Source organism: Manis javanica, chromosome X (genome assembly GCF_040802235.1).
Source record: "Manis javanica isolate MJ-LG chromosome X, MJ_LKY, whole genome shotgun sequence".
NCBI lineage: Eukaryota > Metazoa > Chordata > Mammalia > Pholidota > Manidae > Manis > Manis javanica.
In genome coordinates, this window is record NC_133174.1 from 64,560,236 (window position 1) to 64,584,923 (window position 24,688).

The 24,688-nt window shown below is 36.5% G+C and overlaps 1 protein-coding gene across 7 annotated transcripts in view; it reads right to left on the minus strand.

Annotated features, from left to right (window-relative positions):
* ATRX (ATRX chromatin remodeler) overlaps positions 1–24,688 on the minus strand; it is a 304,745-nt gene that overhangs the window by 266,750 nt on the left and 13,307 nt on the right. For all 7 annotated transcript variants that reach the window (XM_073227652.1, XM_037021777.2, XM_037021775.2 and 4 more), the window contains exons 3-4: positions 1,202–1,257; positions 241–293 (exon numbers count right to left, since the gene is read on the minus strand). In XM_073227652.1, coding sequence (XP_073083753.1) covers positions 241–293; positions 1,202–1,257 — 109 coding nt within the window. The remainder of the gene's footprint in view (positions 1–240; positions 294–1,201; positions 1,258–24,688) is intronic.

Here is a 24,688-nt window from a genome sequence, read left to right on the forward strand (position 1 = left end):
CCTGGGAAATTCCACTAAAATTCAAAGTCAGAATGAATTAATAACTGTTGAAGCCAAGTGATGGGTACAAAGGATTCATTATATAATACTGACATTTTTAATATGTATGTCTGTATATAACAGCTTACTACTAAGTACAAAAGTGCTTCAAGTAAGTTTAGAAAAAAGATTAATCTTAGAAAAAGAAAACAAAACAACCTGTAAAAGAAAGTTACTTTTTCCCCTTCAACATCAACCAACCTCTTTGATCGTGATGATCCTGACGATTTGGATTTTTCTGAAGAGCTAGATCCCTAAACGTGAAACATAAATACAAAGGTGAGTAAAACTCTCAAAGCAACAGCCTAACAATTAACTATTTCCTTACACCAAGATCTCTGATGCAATGATATGAGATTGAGGCATATAGATAAATAAACATTTTTCTAAAAGGAACTTCAAAAATGAATTCTTATTCTCAGATTTTCCTGATTTAAGATTTTGGTTTTTGGGGCTTTTTCTATTAAATTGTTACTGCTGAAATCTGGTTGATGGGAACGGATAAGGTGCTGTATCATGATCTTGGCTCAAGTCAACAAAGACAAAACAAAAGTGGAGAAATAATCAGATCCCCACAGAGGTAGGAAGTTTTAATAATCTAAAAATGTCTCATTTTCTCTATCCTAACAAATGGCACAGAGTAACTTCTATACTTTGCTTTGAGATGCTAAATTTACCCTCATCTTGCCAGTATAATTAGTATATTTTATTGGATTAAATTATTCATCCTGGGTAAAAAGAATCCCCATAGTGCAGGCCTGGGTATCAGATAAAGGACTTCAGGATAGGTTCCAATAATAATGCTTAAGAGGCTCTGAATATACAGTTTTGAGAATCTCAAAACCATGGAGTACTGCCAGTAACAACCACCCTGAGCACCACTGCTGCAATACAGTAATGTTCAAATACATATATTTCAGCAAGCATCCAGTTATCTGATTTAGGAATATTGCTGTAACAAACCACAACAATGTACAACAACAAAAACAATGAACACCTTCTAAAACTGGACAACTATCCAAAATGAAATGAAGTATCATAATAATACTTGAGTATATCAGTAAACTTCAACACATGTATGCATTAAATAGAAGCAACATAACATATATTCTAGTTGGTTATTAGTAATAAATATTTTTTCAATGCTTCAAATTATTCTTACCTCTTCCTTGCTGTTTTCCATCATATCAGAGTTATTTCCAGAAACACTGATCTTATCTTCAGAAGAAATAAAAACATTATTTACTTCTTCAATGCATTATCAAACAGAACACCAATACCTACAACACCATGAACCCATTTTTCAATCTAAGTATGACTGTATTGGTAATACATAATTCACATTAAAGTATTTCTAGAAGAGTTTTTAAACTAGAATCAGTCTGTTTTGTCACACTAATCCCTTCTTTAAAAGCATTAAATTTCTTAAAATTAGTAATTTGGCATCAAAACATTTCTTATTATAATTTTCTAAGGTACCTTCTATAATAAGAAAACTTAAGCTCCATCTTCTACTAAAATTAAAATCATGCTAAGTTGTATTTCCCTTAACAAGATGCTGGAAAAATAAAAGCAAACTAAACCTAAAGCAGGGAAAATGAAATAAGAAAGAGCAGAAATTAATGAAAAAGGAGAGAGAAAAACAACTGAGAAAAAAATCAGTGAAACCAAGTTTTAGTTCCTTGAAAAAAAGCAACAAAATCAACAAACCTTAGGCTCCAATGAACAAAAAATGACAAAACTCAAATTACTACAAAAATTAAAGAGGGAACATTGTACCTACCTTAAAGAAATGAAAATATTACAAAGGAATACCGTGAACAATTGTACACCAAAAAATTAGGTAGGTTACATGAAATGGACAAATTCCTAAAAACATATAAACTACCAAAGCTGACTCAAAAATTAATAGACTATATGAATAGACCTCTAAGAAACTGAATTAGTCGATCAAAAAACTACGCACAAAGAAAAGGCCCAGATGACTTTAACACTGAATTACACCTAATACTCAAAAAAAGAATTCTTCATAAACTCTTCCAAACAAGAGGGGGCAATACTTCCTCACTCATTTGATGAAACCAGTATCACATCAAAACCAAAAAAAAGGTAAAAGAAAAGGAGAAACACAAAGACCAATATGACTTATGAATAAATATAGACACAAAAATCTTCGATAAAATACTAACAAATTTCAAGAGAATACAAGACAAGTTTTTCTCCCACAGACTGGGAGAAAATATTTACAAAAAGACATACCTGATAAAATACTACTATTTAAAATATACAAAGAACTCTTAAAACTCAATAAAAAAATAAACACTATGATTAAAAATAGACAAAAGGCATCTTAACAAAAGAAATATACAGAAGGCAAATAAGCATATGAAACAATGCTCCACATCATTTCTCATTAGTGAATTGGAAATTAAATAATAACACTATATAAGAATTGGAATGGACAAAATGAAGACGGGTGAGGATATGGGCCAAAAGGAACTCTAATTCACTGCTCGTAGGAATGTAAACTGGTACAGCCACTTTAGAAGACATTTTGGCAGTTTCTTACAAAATTAACCATATGCTTACTGTATGTTCCAGCAATCACAGTCCTTAAATTTACCCAAATAAGTTGGAAAACTAAATATACTTAGAAACCCACATAGAGATGCTTATAAACATCTTTATTTTATATAAATATCACCTTTTGTTTATATAAACATCTTTATAAATTGCTTTACTCATAATTGTCAAAACATGGAAGCAACCAAGATATCCTACCAAAACTGATTAACTATGGTACATCCAGACAATGGAATATCACTCAGCACTAAAAAAAAGCAGTTGAAAGAAAGGAAACTTGAATGCATATTACTAAGTGAGGGAAGCCAATCTGAAAAGGCTATATACCGTATCATTCCAAATATATGACATTCTGGAAAAGGCAAAAGTATGGAGATAGTAAAACGATCAGTGTTGCCAAGACTTGGGGGAAAGGAAGGATGGAAAGATGGAAGAGGATTATTTTCAGTGCAGTGAAACTCACCTGTATGATTCCCTAAGTAGATACATGTCATTACATATTTCTCAAGATACCTAAAACATATTAACACAAAGAGTGAAATCTAATGTAAACTACGGGTTTGGGGTGACAATGATTTATCAACGTAGGTTCACCGATTACAACAAATGTATAACTGTGGTACAGGATACTGACAGTGGGAGAAGCAGTGCATGTATGGGGAGGAATATATAAGAAATCTCTTTACTTTTTATGTTTTGTGACCCTAAAACTGCTCTAAAAATTACTATCTTTAAAAATTTCTTTAAAAAGGAAACTTACCCAACAATCTACAAAATACACACATCTAGCATCATACTTAATGGTGAAAGACTGAGTACCATCCCTTCTAAGATCAAGAAGGAAATCCACTCATGCCCTTCTATTGAACACTGAAATAGAGATTCTAGCAAGAGCATCGTAGGCAGCAGAAAGGTTATCAAGATCAAGAAAAAGGAAGGAAAACTCTCTTTAGTGATGACATTATCTCATATATAGAAAATCTTTAATGAGCAAGATCAGAAAAGTTGAAGAACAAAAGAACAACATGCAAAAATAAAATGTACATCTGTAAGATTAAAGATGGTGGAAAAAAGAGAACAGAAACCTCCTCCCAAAAACACATAAAAAGAGAAAAACGAAATACAGTTAGACCTGAAAAGAACCTGAAGACTGTAGAACAGACCCCCCTATACCTGAGGAAGAAAAGAGGACCACACAGAAAAGGGTGAGGTGGTAAAGCCAAAATCGACCAGAAACCAAGCTGTCCCCACACCCTAGCCTACAGGTGGGAGAAAAGAGAGGAATGAAGCAAGGAGGGGGTAGAAGCCCAGGAGCACAGCACACTTGGCCAGGGAGATCTATTCTGGTAGCACAAGCCCACATTCATTGGGTTCCAGTGATTAGTGGGGCTGGACACCAGGGGCAACTGGAACACTCTGGGAGGCTGAGATTCCAGCCAGTGTGGACGCTCTTCCAGTGCTGGGATGCAAAGCAGAGGCAGAAGTTTGAAAGACGTGCCAGCAATGGGAGGGCTCCTAAGAGGGCATGAGAATTGGATTGAACTCTCCTCAGGGAAAAGAGCAGGTGGAGGATACCTCCACAGTCCTCAACCCAAGAGATCAGGAACTCTCAGCAGCTTAAGCTCCAGCTGTCTTGCTGGCAACACAAACCTATGGCTCCTCCCTGCATCTGCTGCAATTGACAACCCACTAGGCCCAACAGCAGCATCAGACTTTGTTCCCTGGCAGGCAGAGGGAGCTGCTTGCTTGGCTCTTCTTTCAGCCCAACCAGAGTGGTCTGGAGGAGCCAGCCCCAAGAGCTCCTTCCTCCCTGCAGGTGTCCAAACCTGGGGCAGTGCTTCCAGGTGGGGCACACTGATCCACCCACCTCATTAACTCTGTAGCCCAAAAATTGCCTCAGGCCTGGTAGAGGGCAGCCCAGCCCACAGAAAACTCAACAGAGATTCCTGAGCTGAACACAATGAAAGCAGCTCAAGCAAACTGTGCACCCACACTTAGACGACTACAGAAGCCAAACAAAAAGCAGCCCTACCCATGACACACCAACAGCTGGGGCCCCACATAATAGAACCAGGCACTGGAAAACAAAGAATCTTGAGCTGCTGGGCACCACAGCAAACCTTCTTCATAAACCTATTGCTCTTCAACCCCCAAAAAAATAGCAGAAACAGATAATACATATGAAGAAGCACAAAATCCCTGAAAAAAATGACCACACAAAGGAATTCCATCCAAACAAAACAACAAGACAGAACCCCAGAAAGAGGGCTAAATGAAACAGAGGTCACCAAGCTTCTTGATAAAGATTTCAAAAGAAAAGTGACAAGCACACTCCAGGATTTACAGAAAAGTATTCCACATCTCAGGGAGCACTTCAACAAAGAGATAGAAAACCTTTTTGAAAGAGCCACTCAGAGCTGAAGAACACGTATCTTAAATGAATACAATGAAGGGATTTAAAAGTAGATTAGATCATGTAGAGGAACCAATAAATGAAACAGAAATTAATGAACAGGAAAGAAAGTAGCTAAGAAACAAAGAGAAAAAAGGATCTCTGGGAATGAAAGAATGCTAAGAGAGCTCAGTAACCAATCCAAATGAAACAATATTTGCATAACAGGCATACCAAAAGAAGAGAAAGACAAAGGGATAGAAAGTCTCTTTGAGGAAGTAATTAGTGAAAACTTCCCCAATCTGTGGAGGAAATAAGACACACAGGTCATGGAAGCACAGAGAGCCCCTAACAAAAAGAACCACAGGAAAGCAAGACCAACACATACAATTAAATTGCAAAATCGAGGATAAAAAGAGTGTTGAAAGCAGTCTGAGAAAGAGAGAAAGATTACTTATAAAGGAAATCCCATCAAGATATCAGCAGACTTCTCAACAGAAAATGTTCAGGCATGAAGTGGCATGATATATTTAATGTACTGAAACAGAAGACCCTTCAACCAACAGAACTCTACCCAGCAAGATTACCATTTACATTTGAAGCAGGGATTAAACAATTTTTAGGCAAACAAAATTGGAAGGAATTTTTCAGACTAAATCAATCTTATTGTATGTTAATGGGACTACTGTAGCTGGAAATGAAGATTAAATAGCTTTTACCAGTGAAAATAAACCCACAATAAAAGTAGTAGACCAAATAATTACCATTTAAGTACAAAACTAAAACAAAAGAAGCAAAATCAACTATACACAAAATCAGTCACAGGATACACAAAAAGTGCAGATTATGTCAACTAATACAAAAAATGTGGAGGAGGAAGAAGGAAAAGTACATTTGGATTGTGTTTCAAACAGAGTAATCAACAACTTCAGATAGACTATTAAACAGTAAGGAAGCTATCCTTGAACCTGTGGTAACCACAAAACTGAAGCCTACAATAGAGACACACACGCAAAAATAAATAAGAAAAAATCCAATTTAACGCAGAAGAAAAACATCAATAACAGGAGAAGAGTATGTAAGAGAGCAAGAAAGGAACAGAGACGTACAAAATGCATCCAGAAAACAATAAAATAGCAGTAAGTGCCTATCTACCAATAATCACCTTAAATGTAAATGGACTGAATGCACCAATCAAAAGACAGAGTGGCAGAATGGGTGAGGAAACAATACCTTATAAATGCTGCCTACAAGAGACTCATTTCAGACCCAAAGACATTCACAGGCTAAAAGTGAAGGGACAGAAATGACACTCCATGCAGATAATAGGGACAAAAAAGCAGTCGTAGCAGTACTTACATCAGACAAAATTGGTATCACAACAAAAAAAGTAATGAGACAAAAAAACATTACATAATGAAAAAGGGAGCAATCCAACAAGAGGATATAACCATTATTAATACCTACACAACACAGGAGCACCAAAATATGTAAAATATATACTAACAGAATTAAAAGAGGAAACAGATTGTAACACATTCATTTTAGGAGATTTTAATATGCTACTCACAACAACAGACAAGATCAACCAGACATAAAATAAATAAGGAAACAGAGATACTGAACAATATATTAGATCTAATGGACATAACAGATATATAAAGGACTCTCCATCAAACACAGACAAGATACACATTTTTCTCAAGTGTACATGGAACGTTCTCCAGAACAAATCACCTACTAGACCACAAGAAGAGCCTCAATAAATTCAAAAAAATTGAAATTGTATCAAGCAGCTTCTCAGACCACAATGGTATGAAAATAGAAATAAGTTACACAAAGAAAACAAAAACACATGTAAACATATAGAGGCTAAACAACATGCTTCGAAATAATCAATGGATCAATGAACATATAAAAACATGGAAACAAATGAAAACAAAAACACAACAGCCCAAAATCTATGTGATGCGGCAAAGGCAGCTTTGAAAGAAAAGTACATAGTAATACAGGCTTACTTCAAAAAACAAGAACAATCCCAAATAAACACTCTACAAGTACAATTAAATAAATTAGAAAAAGAGCAAATGAAGCCTAAAGTTATTAGAAGGAGGGACATAATAAAGATCAGAGCAGAAATAAAATAGAAAAGCATAAAACAATTTTAAAAAAAACAACCAAACCAGGATCTGGTACTTTCAGGAAAAGAAAATAGATAAACCTCTACAGCCAGACATATCAAGAAAAAAATTATTAGAGAATAGTATGAAGAACTAGATACCAATAAACTGGACAACTCAAAAGAAATGGACAACTTCCTAGAAAAACATGACCTTCCAAGACTGTCCTAAGAAGAAAGAGAAAATCTGAATAGACCAACTACCAGGATTGAAATAGAACTGGTAATGAATAAACTCCCAACAAACAAAATGCCAGGTCCAGAAAGCTTCACAACTGAATGCTACCAGAAAATTAAAGACAAGCTAATACCCATCCTTACAGCATTCCAAAAAGCTGAAGAGAAGGAAATACTTCCACACTCATTCTATGAGGCCAACATCACTCTAATAGCAAAACCAGACTAAGACAACCCAAAAAAACAAAATTATAGGCCAATATCTGTGATGAACATAGAAGCAAAAATCCTGAACAGAATATTAGCAAATCAAATCCAAACATACATCAAAAAGATCATCCAACATGACCAAGTAGAATTTATTCCAGGGATGCAAGGATGGTACAATTATAATATTCATAAATCAATCAATATAATATATAACACTAACAAAAAGGATAAAAACCACATGATCATCTCAATAGATGCTGAAAAAGCATTTGAGAACACTTAACATCCACTCATGTTAAAAACTCAACAAAACGGGTACAGGGAGTATGTACCTTAACATTTTAAATACCACATATGACAAACCAACAGTTAAAAAAACTTGATAGAGTGAAACTAAAAGCTTTTCCTCTAAGATCAGGACCAAGAGAAGAATATCCACTTTCAACACTTTTATTCAACATAGTACTAGAGGTCCTAAAGACAGCAATTAGACAACACAGAGAGATATAAAGCATCAAAATCAGTAAAGAAGAAGATAAACTCTCACTATTTGCAGATGACATGGTACTATACATAGAAAACCCTAAAGTCTATACCACAAAACTGACTAGACCTAATAACTGAATTCAGCAGTTATAGGATACAAAATTGATACATAGAAATCTGATGCATTCCTATACTAACAACAAACTAACAGAAACACAAAGGAAAACACCTTCATTTACAACTGCATCATAAAGAATAAAACAGAAAGGTGGAGCCAAGATGGCGGCATGAGTAGGACAATGGGAATCTCCTCCCAAAAACATATATATTTTTGAAAATACAACAAATACACCTATCCCTAAAAGGGAGACCAGAAGATACAGGCCAACAGCCGGACTACATCCACACCCGTGAGAACCAACCGCCTCGCGAAGGGGGTAAGATACAAGCCCCAACTGGCGGGACCCAAGCGCCCCTCACCCCACATCCTGGCAGGAGGAGAGCAGTCAGAGCCGGGAGGGAGAGGGAGCCCAGGATGGCTAAATAGCCTGCCCTAGCCATCCGCAACCAGTGCGCAGACACAAAGAGCAAAGACTGCAGCAAACTAGCCAAATGGAACAGTAAAACCTGTGAGCGAATCCCTGCAGCCGGCGCCCCTGGGACAAAGAAAAGCGAGTGCTTTTTGAAAGGCTTAAAGGGACAGGGACCGCACAGCTAGACGGAAGCGTCCCGGGACACTTAGCCAAGCAGCTGGGAATCCCGGGGAACTCCAGGCGCTCTAACATCCTGGGCAGCAGCGCAGCTCTGAGACCCCCCACAGCAAAAAGCAGTCCCCTGGCCGTTCCCCCTCCAGCACAGCCCCGCAATAGCATAGCAGCAGCCTGAGGCTGGGCAAACCCACAGCAAGGGAGCTGCCTCCACAGCGGCCTGGCAAGAAATAGAGACCCAGTCTACGCGCAACTGCCCAACACAAGCCACTAAAGGTCGCCGTTGTCCCAGAAAAGAAAGGCCAGGAGCAAGCGGAAAGGGTCCTGGTTCTCCCAGCTGACAGACGAGCCAACAGCATACCACTGCATCCATCAACATGAAAAGGCAGAAAAATTTGGTCTAGACCAGACTAACCCAGACATCCTCCACATCCTCCCCTGAGAAGGAATCTGGGGAGATAGATTTAACCAATCTTCCTGAAAAATAACTCAAAATAAAAGTCACAATCATGCTGATGGACTTGCAGAGAAATAAGCAAGAGCTAAGAAGGGAGAATACAGAAATAAAACAATCTCTGGAAGGACTTCAAAGCAGAATGGATGAGATGTAAGAGACCATAAATGGACTACTAGAAAACAGGGAACTGGAACACAGAGAAGCTGACGCAGAGAGAGATAAAAGGATCTCCAGTAACGAAAGAATATTAAGAGAACTGTGTGAACAATCACAACGGAAGAATATTCACATAATATGAGTATGAGAATAAGAGAGAGAAAAAGGGATAGAAAGTGTCTTTGAAGAAATAATTGCTGAAAACTACCCCAAACTAGGGGAGGAAATGGCCTCTCAGACCACAAAAGCACACAGAACTCCCATAACAAGGGACACAAGGAGGGGAACACCAAGACACATAATAATTAAAATGGAAAAGATCAAAGACAAGGACAGAGTATTAAAGGCAGCCAGAGAGAAAAAAAAGGTCACCTACAAAGGAAAACTCATCAGGCTATCATCAGACTTCTCAACAGAAACCTTATAGGCAGAAGAGAATGGCATGATATATTTAATGCATTGAAACAGAAAGGCCTTGAACCAAGAATACTGTATGCAGCACGAATATCATTTAAATATGAAGGAGGGATTAAACAATTCCCAGACAAGCAAAAGTTGAGGGAATTTGTCTCCCACACACCACCTCTACAGGGTATCTTAGAGGGACTGGTCTAGATGGGAGCACTCCTAAGAAAAGCACAGAACAAAACATCCAATATATGAAGAATGGAGGAGGAGGAATAAAAAGTGAGAGAAATAAAGAATCATCAGACAGTGTTTATAATAGCTCAATACGCAAGTAAAGTTAGACAGTAAGATAGTAAAGAAGCTAATCTTCATCCTTTGGTAAAAACAAACTTAAAGCCTGCAAAGGCAATAAGTACATATATTTGAATAATCAGCCTAAATGCAAATGGACTAAATGCAACAATCAAAAGACACAGAGTAATACAATGGATAAAAAAGCAAGACCCATCTATATGCTGCTTACAAGACACTCACTTCAAACCCAAAGACATGAACAGACTAAAAGTCAAGGGATGGAAAAAGATATTTCATGCAAACAACAGGAAGAAAAAAGCAGGTGTTGCAATACAAGTATCAGACAAAATAGACTTCAAAACAAAGAAAGTAACAAGAGATAAAGAAGGACAGTACATAATGATAAAGGGTTCAGTCCAACAAGAGGATATAACCATTATAAATATATATACATCCAAAACAGGAGCACCAGAAAATGTGAAACAAATACTAACAGAACTAAAGGTGGAAATAGAATGAAATGCATTCATTTTAGGAGACTTCAACACACCACTCACCCCAAAGCATAGATCCACTAGACAAAAAATAAGAACACACAGGCACTGAACAACAAACTAGAACAGATGAACCTAATAGACATCTATAGAACTCTACATCCAAAATAAACAGGATATACATTCTTCTCAAGTGCACATGGAACATTCTCCAGATTAGACCACATACTAGGTCACAAAAGGAGCCTCAGTAAATTCCAAAAGATAGAAATTCTACCAACCAACTTTTCAGACCACAAAGGTATAAAACTAGAAATAAATCCTACAAAGAAAACAAAAAGGCTCACAAACACATGGAGGCTTAACAATATGCTCCTAAATAATCAATGGATCAATGACTAAATTAAAATGGAGATCCAACAATATATGGAAACAAATGACAACAATAACACAAAGCCCCAACTTCTGTGGGATGCAGCGAAGGCAGTCTTAAGAGGAACGTATATAGCAATCCAGGCATATTTAAAGAAGGAAGAACAATCCCAAATGAATAGTCTGAAGTCACAATTATCAAAATTGGAAAAAGAAGAACAAATGAGGCCTAATGTCAGCAGAAGGAGGGACATAAAAAAGATAAGAAAATAAATAAATAAAAATGAGAAGAATAAAACAACAGAAAAAAATCAATGAAACCAAGAGCTGGTTCTTCGAGAGAATAAACAAAATAGATAAGCCTCTAGCCAGACTTATTAAGAGAAAAAGAGAATCAACACACATCAACAGAATCAGAAATGAGAAATGAAAAATCACAATGGAACCCACAGAAATACAAAGAATTATTAGAGAGTACAATGAAAACCTCTATGCTAACAAGCTGAGAAACCTAGGGGAAATGGACAACTTCCCAGAAAAATACAACCTTCCAAGACTGACCCAGAAAGAAACAGAAAATCTAAACAGACCAATTAACAGCAACAAAATTGAAGCAGTAATCGAAAAACTTCGCAACAAAAAAAACCCTGGTTCAGATGGATTAACCTCGGAATTTTATCAGACATATGGAGAAAACATAATACGCATTCTCCTTAAAGTTTTCCAAAAAATAGAAGAGGAGGGAATACTCCCAAACTCATCCTATGAAGCCAACATCACCCTAATACCAAAACCAGGTAAAGACCCCACCAAAGAGGAAAACTACAGACCAACATCCCTGAGGAATGAAGATGCAAAAATACTCAACAAAATATTAGCAAACCGAATTCAAAAACACATCAAGAGGATCATACACCATGACCAAGTGGGATTCATCCCACGGATGCAAGGATGGTACAACATTCAAAAATCCATCAACATCATCCACCACATCAACAAAAAGAAGCACAAAATTCACATGATCATCTCCATAGATGCTGAAAAAGCATTCGACAAAATTCAACAGCCATTCATGATAAACTCTCAACAAAATGGACATAGAGCGCAAGTACCTCAACAAAATAAAGGCCATATATGATAAACCCACAGCTAACATCATACTGAACAGCAAGAGGCTGAAAGCTTTTCCTCTGAGATTGGGAACAAGACAGAGATGCCCACTCTCCCCACTGTTATTCAACATAGTACTGGAGGTCCTAGGCACGGCAATCAGACAAAACAAAGAAATACAAGGCATGCAGACTGGTAAAGAAGAAGTCAAACTGTCACTTTTGCAGATGACATGATATTGTACATAAAAACCCTAAACACTCCACTGCAAAACTAGTAGAACTAGTATCTGAATTTAGCCAAGTTGCAGGATACAAAATTAACACACAGAAATCTGTAGCTCTCCTATACACTAACAATGAACTAATAGAAAGAGAAATCAGGAAAACAATTCCATTCACAATAGCATCAAAAAGAATAAAATACCTAGGAATAAACCTAACCAAGGAAGTGAAAGACCTATACCCTGAAAACTACAAGACACTCTTAAGAGAAATAAAGAGGTCACTAACAAATGGAAACTCATCAAATGCTCCTGGCTAGGAAGAATTAATATCGTCAAAATGGCCATCCTTCCCAAAGCAATATACAGATTCGATGCAATCCCTATCAAATTACCAACAGCATTCTTCAATGAACTGGAACAAGCAGTTCAAAAATTCATATGGATCCGCCAAAGACTCCAAACAACCAATCCAATCCTGAGAAAGAAGAATAAACTGGGAGGGATCTCACTCCCCAACTTCAAGCTCTACTACAAAGCCACAGTAATCAAGACAATTTGGTACTGGCACAAGAACAGAGCCACAGACCAGTGGAACAGAATAGAGACTCCAGACATTAACCCAAACATTTATGGCCAATTAATATATGATAACAGAGCCATGGACATACAATAGGGAAATGACAGTCTCTTCATCAGATGGTGCTGGCAAAACTGGACAGCTACATGTAAGAGAATGAAACTGGATCACTGTCTAACCCCATACCCAAAAGTAAACTCCAAATGGATCAAAGACCTGAATGTAAGTCATGAAACCATAAACTCTTAGAAAAAAACATAGGCAAAAACCTCATGGACATAAACATGAGTGACTTCTTCATGAACGTATCTCCCCGGGCAAGGGAAACAAAGGCAAAAATGAACAAGTGGTACTATATCAAGCTAAAAAGCTTCTGTACAGCAAAGGACACCATCAATAGAATAAAAAGGTATCCTACCATATGGAAGAATATATTCATAAATCACAGATCAGATAAAGGATTGACATCCAAAATATATGAAGAGCTCACACACCTGAACAACCAAAAAGCAAATAATCCAATAAAAAATGGGCAGAGGAGCTCAATAGACAGTTCTCTAAAGAAGAAATCCAGATGGCGAACAGGCACATGAAAAGATGCTCGACACTGCTAATCATCAGAGAAATGTAAATTAAAACCACAATGAGTTATCACCTCACACCAGTAAGGATCGTCATCATCAAAAAGACAGACAACAACAAATGTTGGCGAGGTTGCGGAGAGAGGGGAACCCTCCTACACTGCTAGTGGGAATGTAAATTAGTCCAACCATTGTGGAAAGCAGTACGGAGGTTCCTCAGAATGCTCAAAATAGAAATACCATTTGACCTAGGAATTCCACTTCTAGGAATTTACCCTAAGAATGCAGCACTCCAGTTTGAAAAAGACAGATGCACCCCTATGTTTATCGCTGCACTGTTTACAATAGTCAAGATATGGAAGCAACCTAAATGTCCATCAGTAGATGAATGGATAAAGAAGATGTGGTACATATACAAATGGATTATTACGCAGCCGTAAGAAAAAAACAGATCCTACCATTCGCAACAACATGGATCGAGGTAGAGGGTATTATGCTCAGTGAAATAAGCCAGGCGGAGAAAGAGAAGTACCAAATGATTTCACTCATATGTGGAGTATAAGAACAAAGGAAATCTGATGGAACAAAACAGCAGCAGAATCACAGAACCCAAGAATGGACTAATAGTTACCAAAGGGAAAGGGACTGGGGACGATGGGTGAGAAGGGAGGGATATGGGTGGGGAAAAAGAAAGAAGGCATTACGATTAGCATGTATAGTGTGTGCGGGGCACAGGGAGGGCTGTGCAACACAGAGAAGTCAAGTAGTGATTTTACGGCATCTTACTACGCAGATGGACAGTGACTGTGAAGGGGTATGTGGGGGGGACTTGGTGAAAGGGGTAACCTTGTAAACATAATGTTCTTGCTGTAATTGTAGATTAATGATACCAAAAGAAAAAAAAAGAATGCAGCAGCCCAGTTTGAAAAAGACAGATACACCCCTATGTTTATCACAGCACTGTTAACAATAGTCAAGAACTGAAAGCAACCTAAGTGTCCATCAGTAGATGAATGGATAAAGAAGATGTGGTACATATCCGCAATGGAATATTATTCAGCCATAAGAAGAAAACGAGTCCTTCCATTTGCAACAACATGGATGGAGTTAGAGGGTATTATGCTCAGTGAAATAAGCCAGGCAGAGAAAGACAAGTATCAAATGATTTCACTCATATGTGGAGTATAAGAACAAAGAAAAACTGAAGGAACAAAACAGCAGCAGAATCACAGAACCCAAGAATGGACTAACAGTTACCAAAGGGAAAGGGACTGGGAATGATGGGTGGGAAGGGAGAGATAAGGGCGGGGTAAAAGGGGGCATTACAATTAGCATGCATAGTGTTGTGGGGAGGTACGGGGAGGGCTGTACAATGCAGAGAATACAGGTGGTGATTATACAGCATCTTGCTACCGTGATGGACAGTGACTGTTGTGGGGTGGATGGGGGGGACTTGGTGAGGGGGGAGCCTGGTAAACATAGTGTTCTTCATGTAATTGTAGATTAATGATAGCAAAATTAAAAATTAAGAATAAAATACCTAAGAATACACCTAACCAATAAGGTGAAAAACCTATACTCTGAACACTGCAAGATTCTCATGAACGAAATTAATGAAGACACCAAAAAATGGAAACCTAGTTTGTACTCATGGACCGGAAGAATTAACATTGTCAAAATGGCCATCCTGCCCAAAGCAATTTACAGACTCAATGCAATCCCTATCAAAATACCAACAGCATTCTTCAATGAACTATAACAAATATATCTGAAATTCATATGAACCCATAAAAGATCCCCAACAGTCAAGGCAATCCTGAAAAAGAAGAACAAAGCTGCGGGGATTACATTCACTGACTTCAAGCTCTACTACAAAGTTACAGTAATCAAGACAATTTGGTACTGACACAAGAACAGACCCATTGATCAATGGAACAGAAAAGAGCACCCAGATTTAAACTTATGCATATATGGTCAATTAATGTAAAATAAAGGAGCTATGAATATACAATCGTGGAAATGACAGCCTCTTCAACAACTGGTATTGGCAAAACTGGAGAGCTACATGTAAGAGAATTAAACTGGATTATTTATTTGTATATGTCCAACTCCATATACAAAAGTAAACTCAAAATGGACCAAAGACCTGAACATAAGTCATGAAACCATAAAACTCTTAGAGTAAAACATAAGCAAAAAATCTCTTGAATATAAACATGAACAACTTTTTTCTAAACACATCTCCTTGGCCAGGGGAAACAAAACAAAAATGAACAAGTGGAACTACATCAAATTAAAATGCTTTTGTGCAACAAAGGACACCATCAGCAGAAGAAAAAAGGCATCTACAGTATGAGAGAATATATTTGTAAATGATTCATTTGATAAGGGGTTAACATCCAAAATACATAAAGAACTCATGTGCAGCAACACCCAAAAAAATATACCCTCATCGAAAGTGGGCAGAGAACCTGAACCCAATCAAACATACCGATCAATGAATGGGCAAAGGCACTTCTCCAAAGAATAAATACAAATGGCCAGTAGGCACATGAAAAGATGCTCTACATCACTACTCATCAGGGAAATGCAAATTAAAACCACTATGAGATATCACCTAACACAAGTTAGGATGGCCACTATCCAAAAGACAAGAAACAACAAATGCTAGTGAGATGGAAAGAAAGGGGAACCCTCCTACACTGTTGGTGGAACTGAAAATTGGTGTAACTGCTGTGGAAAGCAGTATGGAGGTTCCTCAAGAAACTAAAAAAAGAAATACCATTTGACCCAGTAATTTCACTCCTAGTAAATTACCTGAAGAAAGTCAAATCCCTGATTCTGAAAGACGTATGTACCCCATGTTTATCACTGCACTGTTTTCAATAGCCTAGATATGGAAGCAACCTAAGTGTCCATCAGTAGATGAATGGATAAAGATGATGTTGGACAAACACACAATGGACTGTTATTCAGCCATAAAAAGAAAAGCAATTCAAGATGTTAAGAAGGGCTTCAACAAAGCAATAAAAAAATCTGAAAAAGAGCTACTTAGAGCTGAAGAATATAGTATCTGAAAATGGAACATACAATGGATGGATTTAAAGGTAGATTAGATCATGTAGAGACAGTAAATGAAATAGAAATTTGGAGAACAGGAAAACAAAGAAGCTGAGGAAAAAAAGGATCTCTAGGAATGAAAGAATGGTAAGAGAGCTATGTGACCAATCCAAATGAAACAATATTCACATAATAGGGGTACCAGAATGAGAAGAGAAAGACAAAGGGATAGAAAAGCTCTTTAATGAAATAATTGTTGAAAACTTCCCCAATCTGGGGAAGGAAATAGACACTCAGGTTACAGAAGCACAGAGATCCACTAACAAAAAGAACCACACAAAACAACACCAACACAATTAATAATTAAAATGGCAAAGATCAAGACTAAAGAGAGTGTTGAAAGAATCCAAGAAAGAAAAAAAGACTACTATAAAGGAAATCCCATCCAGTTATCAGCAGACTTCTCAACAGAAACTGTTCAGTCCAGAAGGGAGTGGCATGATATGTTTAATCTACTGAAACAGAAGGACCTCCAACCAAGTATCCTCTACCCAGTGAGATTATCATTTAAATTTGAAGCAGGGATTAAACAATTTTCATGTAAACAAAACTTGAAGAAATTTGCCACCAGTCTTACATGACATGTTAAAGAGACCGCTGTAGTTAGAAATGACCCTAAGGATAAATAGCTTTCACCAGTGAAAAATAAAGTTACAGTGACAAGAGTAGACATACTAATATCAAGCAACAGGCACATGAAAAGATGCTCCAGGGAAATGCAAATTAAAACCACAATGAGGTTATCACTTCATAACAGTTAGGATGGCTACTATCCAAAAGACAAGAAATCACAAATCCTAGCAGGAATGTGGAGAAATAGGAACCCTCCTATACTGCTGGTGGGGATGTAAATTGGTGTTACCATTGTGGAATGCAATATTGACGTTCCTCAAAAAACTAAAAATAGAAATACCATTTGACTCAGTAACTACAATCCTAGGAATTTACCTGAAGAAAACAAAATCCCTGATTCTAAAAGATGTATGTAACCCATGTTTATCATTGCACTATTTGCAATACCCAAGCTATGGAAGCAACCTAAGTGTCCATCAACAGATGAATGGGTAAAGAAGATGTTGGACAGATACACAATGGAATATTATTCAGCCATAAAAAGAAAAGAAATCCTGCCATTTGCAACAACATGGATGGATCTAGAGGGTATTATGCTCAGTGAAATAAGCCAGGTGGAGAACTACAAATACCACATGATTTCACTTTTTGGTGGAATATAAAAACAAAGCCAAACAGATGGAACAAAACAGCATCTGACTCACAGACACTGAGAAATGACTACTGGTTTCCAAGGGGTTGGGGCAGGGGTTCGGAAGAAGGAAGACTGTTGAACCACTGTAATGTATATTTGGTAATAATTTTTTTAAATAAATAAATAAAAATTGTACCTCTATACAAAGAAATACAAATACTTACAAAGAATAATATAAAAATAAAATTAACAAGACTATCCACTTATGATAGCATCAAAAAGAATAAAATAATTAGAAATAAATTTAAGAAAAGTGTATAAGTTAAACTCTGAAAATTACAAAACATCACTGAAAGAAAGATCTAAATCAATGGGAAAACATTGTATGTTCATTAACTGTAATACTTAATGTTGTTAAGATGGCACTACTCTACAATCTGATCTAAACATACAATGTAGTGCATTGTATGTTCATTAACTGGAATACTTAATGTTAAGATGGCAATACCCTACAATCTGATCTAAACATACAATGTAATGCCTATTAGAACTCCAGAAGACTTCTTTGTAGAAATTGACAAGCTCAATCTAAAGTGAAGAATTAAAAAGAACGCAGAATCACCAAAACAACCTTCAAAGGTAAAAAAAAAATAGGAAGACTCACACTTCACAATTTCAAACCTTACTATAGAACAATTGTAATCACCACAATGCAGTACTAGAAAAAGATAGACATACAGATCATCAAAAAGAACTGAAAGTTCAAAAATAAACCCATACAGGCACACCTTGTTTCACTGCACTTTGCAGATCCTGCCATTTTTACAAATTGAAGCTTTACAGCAACTCCTCTCAAACGAATCTATGAGTACCATTTTTTCCAGGAGTACTGCTCACTTCATGTCTGTGTCACATTTTCGTAATCCTAACAATATTTCAAACTTCTTATTACCATATTCGTTATGGTAATCTGTAATCAGTGACCTTAAATGTTACCATTGCAACTGTTTTGGGGCTCCACAAACCACATCCACAGAAGATGGCAAATTTAATTGATAACTGTTGTGTGTTCTGACTGCTCCACCACCTGGCCATTCTCTGCCTCTTTCCCTCTCCTCAGGCCTTCTTAGACATAGAAATATTGAAATTAAGCCAATTAATAGCCCTACAATGGCCTCTAAGTGCTCAAGTGAAAGGAAGAGTAGCACATCTTTCACTTTAAATCAAAAGTTGACAGTAACTACACTTATTGTGATGAGCATTTAATAACACAGGTAACTGTCAAATCACTAGACTGTATACCTTAAATCAATATAGTATTGTGTATCAACTATACTCCAATAAATAAGTATTTTTTTTAAGATAGAAATGAATAAGCTTACCGAGGAAGGCTGTGTCAAAAGCTGAGATAGGCCAAAAGCTAGGTTGCTTGTACCAAACAGCTGAATCGTGAATGCAAAGGAAAAGTTCTTAAAAGTGCTACTCCAGTGAATGCACAAATCATAAGAAAGTGAAACAGTCCTATTGCTGATAATGAAGAACATTTTAGTACTCTAGAGAGATGATCAACAATTCAACAACATTTCCTTAAGCCAAAGCTTATCCAAAGAAAGGCCCTAACTCTTCAATTCTATGTAGGTTATAAGAGGTAAGAAAGCTGCAAAAGATAAGTCTGAAGCCAGCAGAGGTTGGTTCATGAGGCTTAAGGAAAGAAGCCATCTCTACTACATTAAAGTACAAGGTAAAGCAGCAAGTGCTGATGTAGAAGCTGCAGTTAGTTATCCAGAAGATCTAGCTAAGATAATTGATGAAGGTGGATACAGTAAACATATTTTCAAAGTAGATGAAACATCTTATATTGGAAGAAGATGCCATCAAGGATTTTTGTAACTAGAGAGAAGTCAATGCCTAGCTTCAAATGACAGGCTGACTCTCTTTTTAGGGGCTAATGTAGCTGGTGCCTTTAAGCTGAAGCCAGTGGTCATTGATCATTCCAAAAAATCCCACAACCCTTAAGAATTATACTAAATAGACTCTGCCTGTGCTCTATAAATGGAACAAAAAAATCTGGATGACAGCCTATCTGTTTGCAACATTGTTTACTAAATATTTATGTCAACTACTGAAAACTACTGCTTGGAAAAACAGACTCCTGCCAAGCTATTTCTGCTCACTGACAATGCACCTGGTCACCCAAGGGCTCTGATGGAGATGTACAATGAGATTAATGTTATTTTCATGCCTGCTAACACAACTTCCATTCTGCAGCCCATGGATCGAGGAGTATTATTTAAGTCTTCAAGTCTTATTTTTAAGAAATACATTTCATAAAGCTATAGCTGCCTTAAATAGTGATTCCCCTGATGGATCTGGCCAAAGGAAATTGAAAACCTTCTGGAAAGGATTCACCATTCTAGATGCCATTAAGACCATTTGTGATTTATAGGAAGAGGTCAAGATATCAACATGAACAGGAGTTTAGAAGTGGATTCCAACCCTTATGCATGAATTTTGAGGGGTTCAAGACTTGAGCAGAGAAAGTAACTGCAGATGTGGTGAAAATAGCAAGAGAACTAGAATTACAAGCACAGCATGAAGATGGGACTGAATTACTATTATCTCATAAAACTTCAATGGATAAGGAATTGCTTCCTATGCATGAGCAAAGAAAGTAGTTTCTTCAGATCTAATCTACTCCTGGTAAAGATGCTATGAAGACTGTTGAGATGACAATAAATATTTAGTATTTCATAAGCTTAGTTGATAAAGCAGCAACAGGGTTTGAGAGGACTGACTCCAGTTTTGAAAGAAGTTCCACTTGGGTGAAATGCTATCAGACGGACAGCGTCGTCGCAGACTACAGAGAACAGAGAAACTGTAAAAGAAGAGTAAATTGATGTGGCTAACTTCACTCTTGTCTTATTTTAAGAAGCCACCCCATCCTTCAGCAGTCACCACCTGATCAGTCAGCAGCCATCAACACTGAGGCAAGATTGTCCACCAGCAAAAAGATTATAACTCGCTGAAAGCTCATGATGGTTGGCAATTTTTAGCAATAAACTACTTTTTAGTTAAGGTATATATGTTGTTTTTTTAGACATAATGCTACTGCACGCTTAGCAGATGACAGTATAGTGTAACCGTAACTTTTATATGCACTGGGAAACCAAAAAATTCATTTGACTCGCTTTATTATGATAGTTGCCTTATTGCAGAAGTCTGAGTATTTCCGAGATACGCCTGTATTATCTATTGTCAACTTATTTTCAACAAGGATCCCAAGACCATTTAATGGAGAAAGGATAGTGGTTTCAACAAACGATAGCACAACTGTGTATCCACATGCAAAAATGAAGTTGGAACCCTGCCTCACATCACACAAAAATCAACTCTAAATACATCAAAGACCTAAACATAAGCACTACAACTGTAAAATTCTTCGAAGAAAATATAAGGATAAATCTTCATGACATTGGATTTAGCAATGGGTTCTTAAATATGACACCAAAAGCACAGGCAACAAAAGGAAAATTAAACTGGACTTTATCAAAATTTAAAATTTTGTGCTTCAAAGGGCATGCTTATTTATATTGTATTAATTACATAATATAAAAATATCAAATTATAATATTTATATCAAGAAATTTAGAAACAACAAAGAGAATGGGGGAAAGTATTTGCAAATCATGATATGAACCGAGAACCCACTGACAGATTAATGATAAACTAAACATGGTACATACATTCAATGGAATGCTATTCAGCATTAAAAAGGAAGAAATTTTAATACATGTTGTAACACTGATGAACCTTGAAGGCATTAAGCTAAATGAAATAAGCCAGATACAAAAGGACAAACACTGTATGACCTCATTTGTATCAGGTTCCTAAAACAGTCAAATCCATAGAGACAGAATGTAGAATGGTGGTTGCCAGAGGCAGGGGGAGAGAATGGATTGGGAAGTTAGTGTTTAATGGGTACAGAGTTTCAGTTGAAAAAGGTGGAGAAGTTCTGGAGATGGATGGTGGTTATGGTTGCATAACAATGTGACTGTACGAATGCCACAGACTATATACTTAAAATTGGTTAAAATGGTTGATTTAATGTTATGTGTATTACAATGAAAAGCCTAGAATATATAAAAAATTCTTACACATCAACAATAAAAAGACAAATAGTAAATTTATAATATCAAAAGATACAAATAGACAATTCTCCAAGGAATACACACAAATTACCAATAAGCACATGAAAAGTTGCTCAATATCATTACCCATCAGGCAAATGAGAATCAAAGCCACAATGAGACAGCACTCACATAGACTAGGCTGGCTAAAATCAAAGTCATAAAATAACAACTGTTGGCATGAATAGGGAGAAATCAGAATCCTCATACACTGCTAGTGGAAATGTAAAATGATGCAGTCTCTTTGGAAAGCAGTTTGCTATTTTCTCAAAGGATTTAACATGTTACCATATAACCCAGCAATTCCACTCCTAACTATATACCCAAGAGAAATGAAAATATATGGCCACAAACTTGTTCACAAATATTTACAGCAGCATTATTCACAATAGCTAAAAGGTGGAAACACAACAAATGTCCATCAAGTGATCAAACTTATTTGGGTATATCCATACAAGAGAATGTTATTTGGCCATAAAAAGGAATGAAGTACTAACACATGCTACAACACAGATAAACCTCCAACACATTACACTAAGTGAAAGAAGTGAGTCACAAAGGACCACATATTATACAATATATGTGATCATGAGAAAGTCTGAAAAAGGAAAATCTATGAATACAAGAAAGTAGGTTAGTGGCTGCTTAGGGCTGTGAGGAGTGATAACTAAAGTGTATGGAGTTTCTGAGGTATTAACAAATGTTATAAAGTTGACTATGGTGATGGCTGCACATATCTGTGCACATACTAAAAACTTCTCAATTGTATACTTTAAATAGGTAAACTGTATGGCATGTAAATTATATCTCAATAATGGTATTAAAAGTTTTATTACTCATTAGGGAAATGCAAATTAAAACCACAATGATATATATTTTTTAGAATGTCTAAAAAAATTTTTTTAATAGTGGTAATACCAAATGCTGGCAAGGATGGAGAGAAACTGGACCACTCATACATTGTTGTGGATACGCTGGTGTGCCACTTAAAACAGCTTAGGAGTTTCTTAGAAAATAAATATACAGCCATCACATGACCCACCAACTGTGTTCCCAGGCACTTATCCCAGAGAATATAAGAACTTATGTTGACACAAACTCCTGTACATGAATGTTCACCAGCAGTATTATAATAGCCCAAATCCTGAATCAGCCCAGATGTCCTTTAACAATGAATGGTTAAACTGTGGTACATCCATAACATGGAACATTACATTGTAATAAAAAGGAAAGAACTACTGATACATGCAACTACTTGGATGAATTTCCAGGGAATTATGCTATGTGAAAAAACCCAATCCCAAAAGATTATATACCATATGAGTCCACTTACATAACATGTTTGAAACAACAAAATTTTTTAAATGCAGAACAGATTATAGTGATTGCCAGGTGTTAGGCACAGGTAGGGGTGAGGGTAGAAAGGTAAGCCAGAGTATAAAAAGGCAAAATAAGGAAACCTGTATCTTGACTGCAGTTGTGGATGCATGAAGCAACCTAGGTAATAAAACTGTATAAAACTCATTAAACACATAAGTACAGGTAAAACTGATGAAATTTGAATCAGATTTGCAGACAGCAATAACCTGGCTATGAAAACATAATTTTTTTAAATGTTACCATTGTGGGAAATTGGGCAAAGGAGTTCTGTATTAGTTATTACAACTGCATGTGCATCCACATTATCTCAATAAATATGTCAATTTTTTAAAAATTCCAGAAAATTTAGAAAAGAGGGGAACTTCCTCGACTTAATAAAGAGCATTTACAAATACCATATGCAAGAACCATCATACTTAATGGTGAAAGACTGAATGCATTCTAAGATCAGAAATACCAAGAGAATGTCTGCTATCACCATTCTTCCTCAAAATAATAATGGAATAGAGTCCCACCCAGCAATAATGAAGCAAGAAAAGGAATATGAAGGCACAAAGATGGAAATGAAGAAATAAAACTGTCCCTACTTACAAATGACAATTAAGTAGAAAATCCCAAGGAATCTATAAGGTTTAAAGAAATTTCCTAGAGCAAGTCAACAGATACAAGGTCAACATAAAAAAGGTAAGTGAATTCCTATATACCTGCAATGAACAACTGGAATATGAAATCAAAAATACAAGAGAATTTAAAATAGCACCCAGAAAACTGAAGTACTTAGGTAAAAATCTAAAGTATGCACAAGGTAGTATATGGAAAACTACAAAACACTGGGCCCACTGAGTTTCTACTGACTTTTTTTTTTACTGAGTATGGGTTAAACATTCCTAGTCTTTACATGCATTTAGTTGATTATACAGTTTTACTGGAAAAAGATTATGAAGAGCAAATGTTCTGCACACATTTTATTTTTTCATGTTCTCTATTTTCAAATTGGATTGTTTCTATTAATTTATCATCAAATTCACTGGCACTTATACAGCTACCTCTTGTCAAGTACAAACAATGAGTTGTTATAAAGAAATTTTATTTTTCAGTTCTGGAATTTTAAACTGGTTCTTTTTAACAATTTATATGTGCTGAGATTTCCTATCTGTCCATTCATCATAAATGAATTGGCCTTTTTGTGCTTGAGCATAGTTGTAATAGCTGCTTTAATATATTTTTGTCTGCTAATTTCAACATTTAAGTCATCTGAAGGTTAGTCTCTACTGATTTTGAGCATGCATCACATTTCCTCTTTCCTCATCTATCTTGCATTGTGGACTGGATACTGGACATTTTGA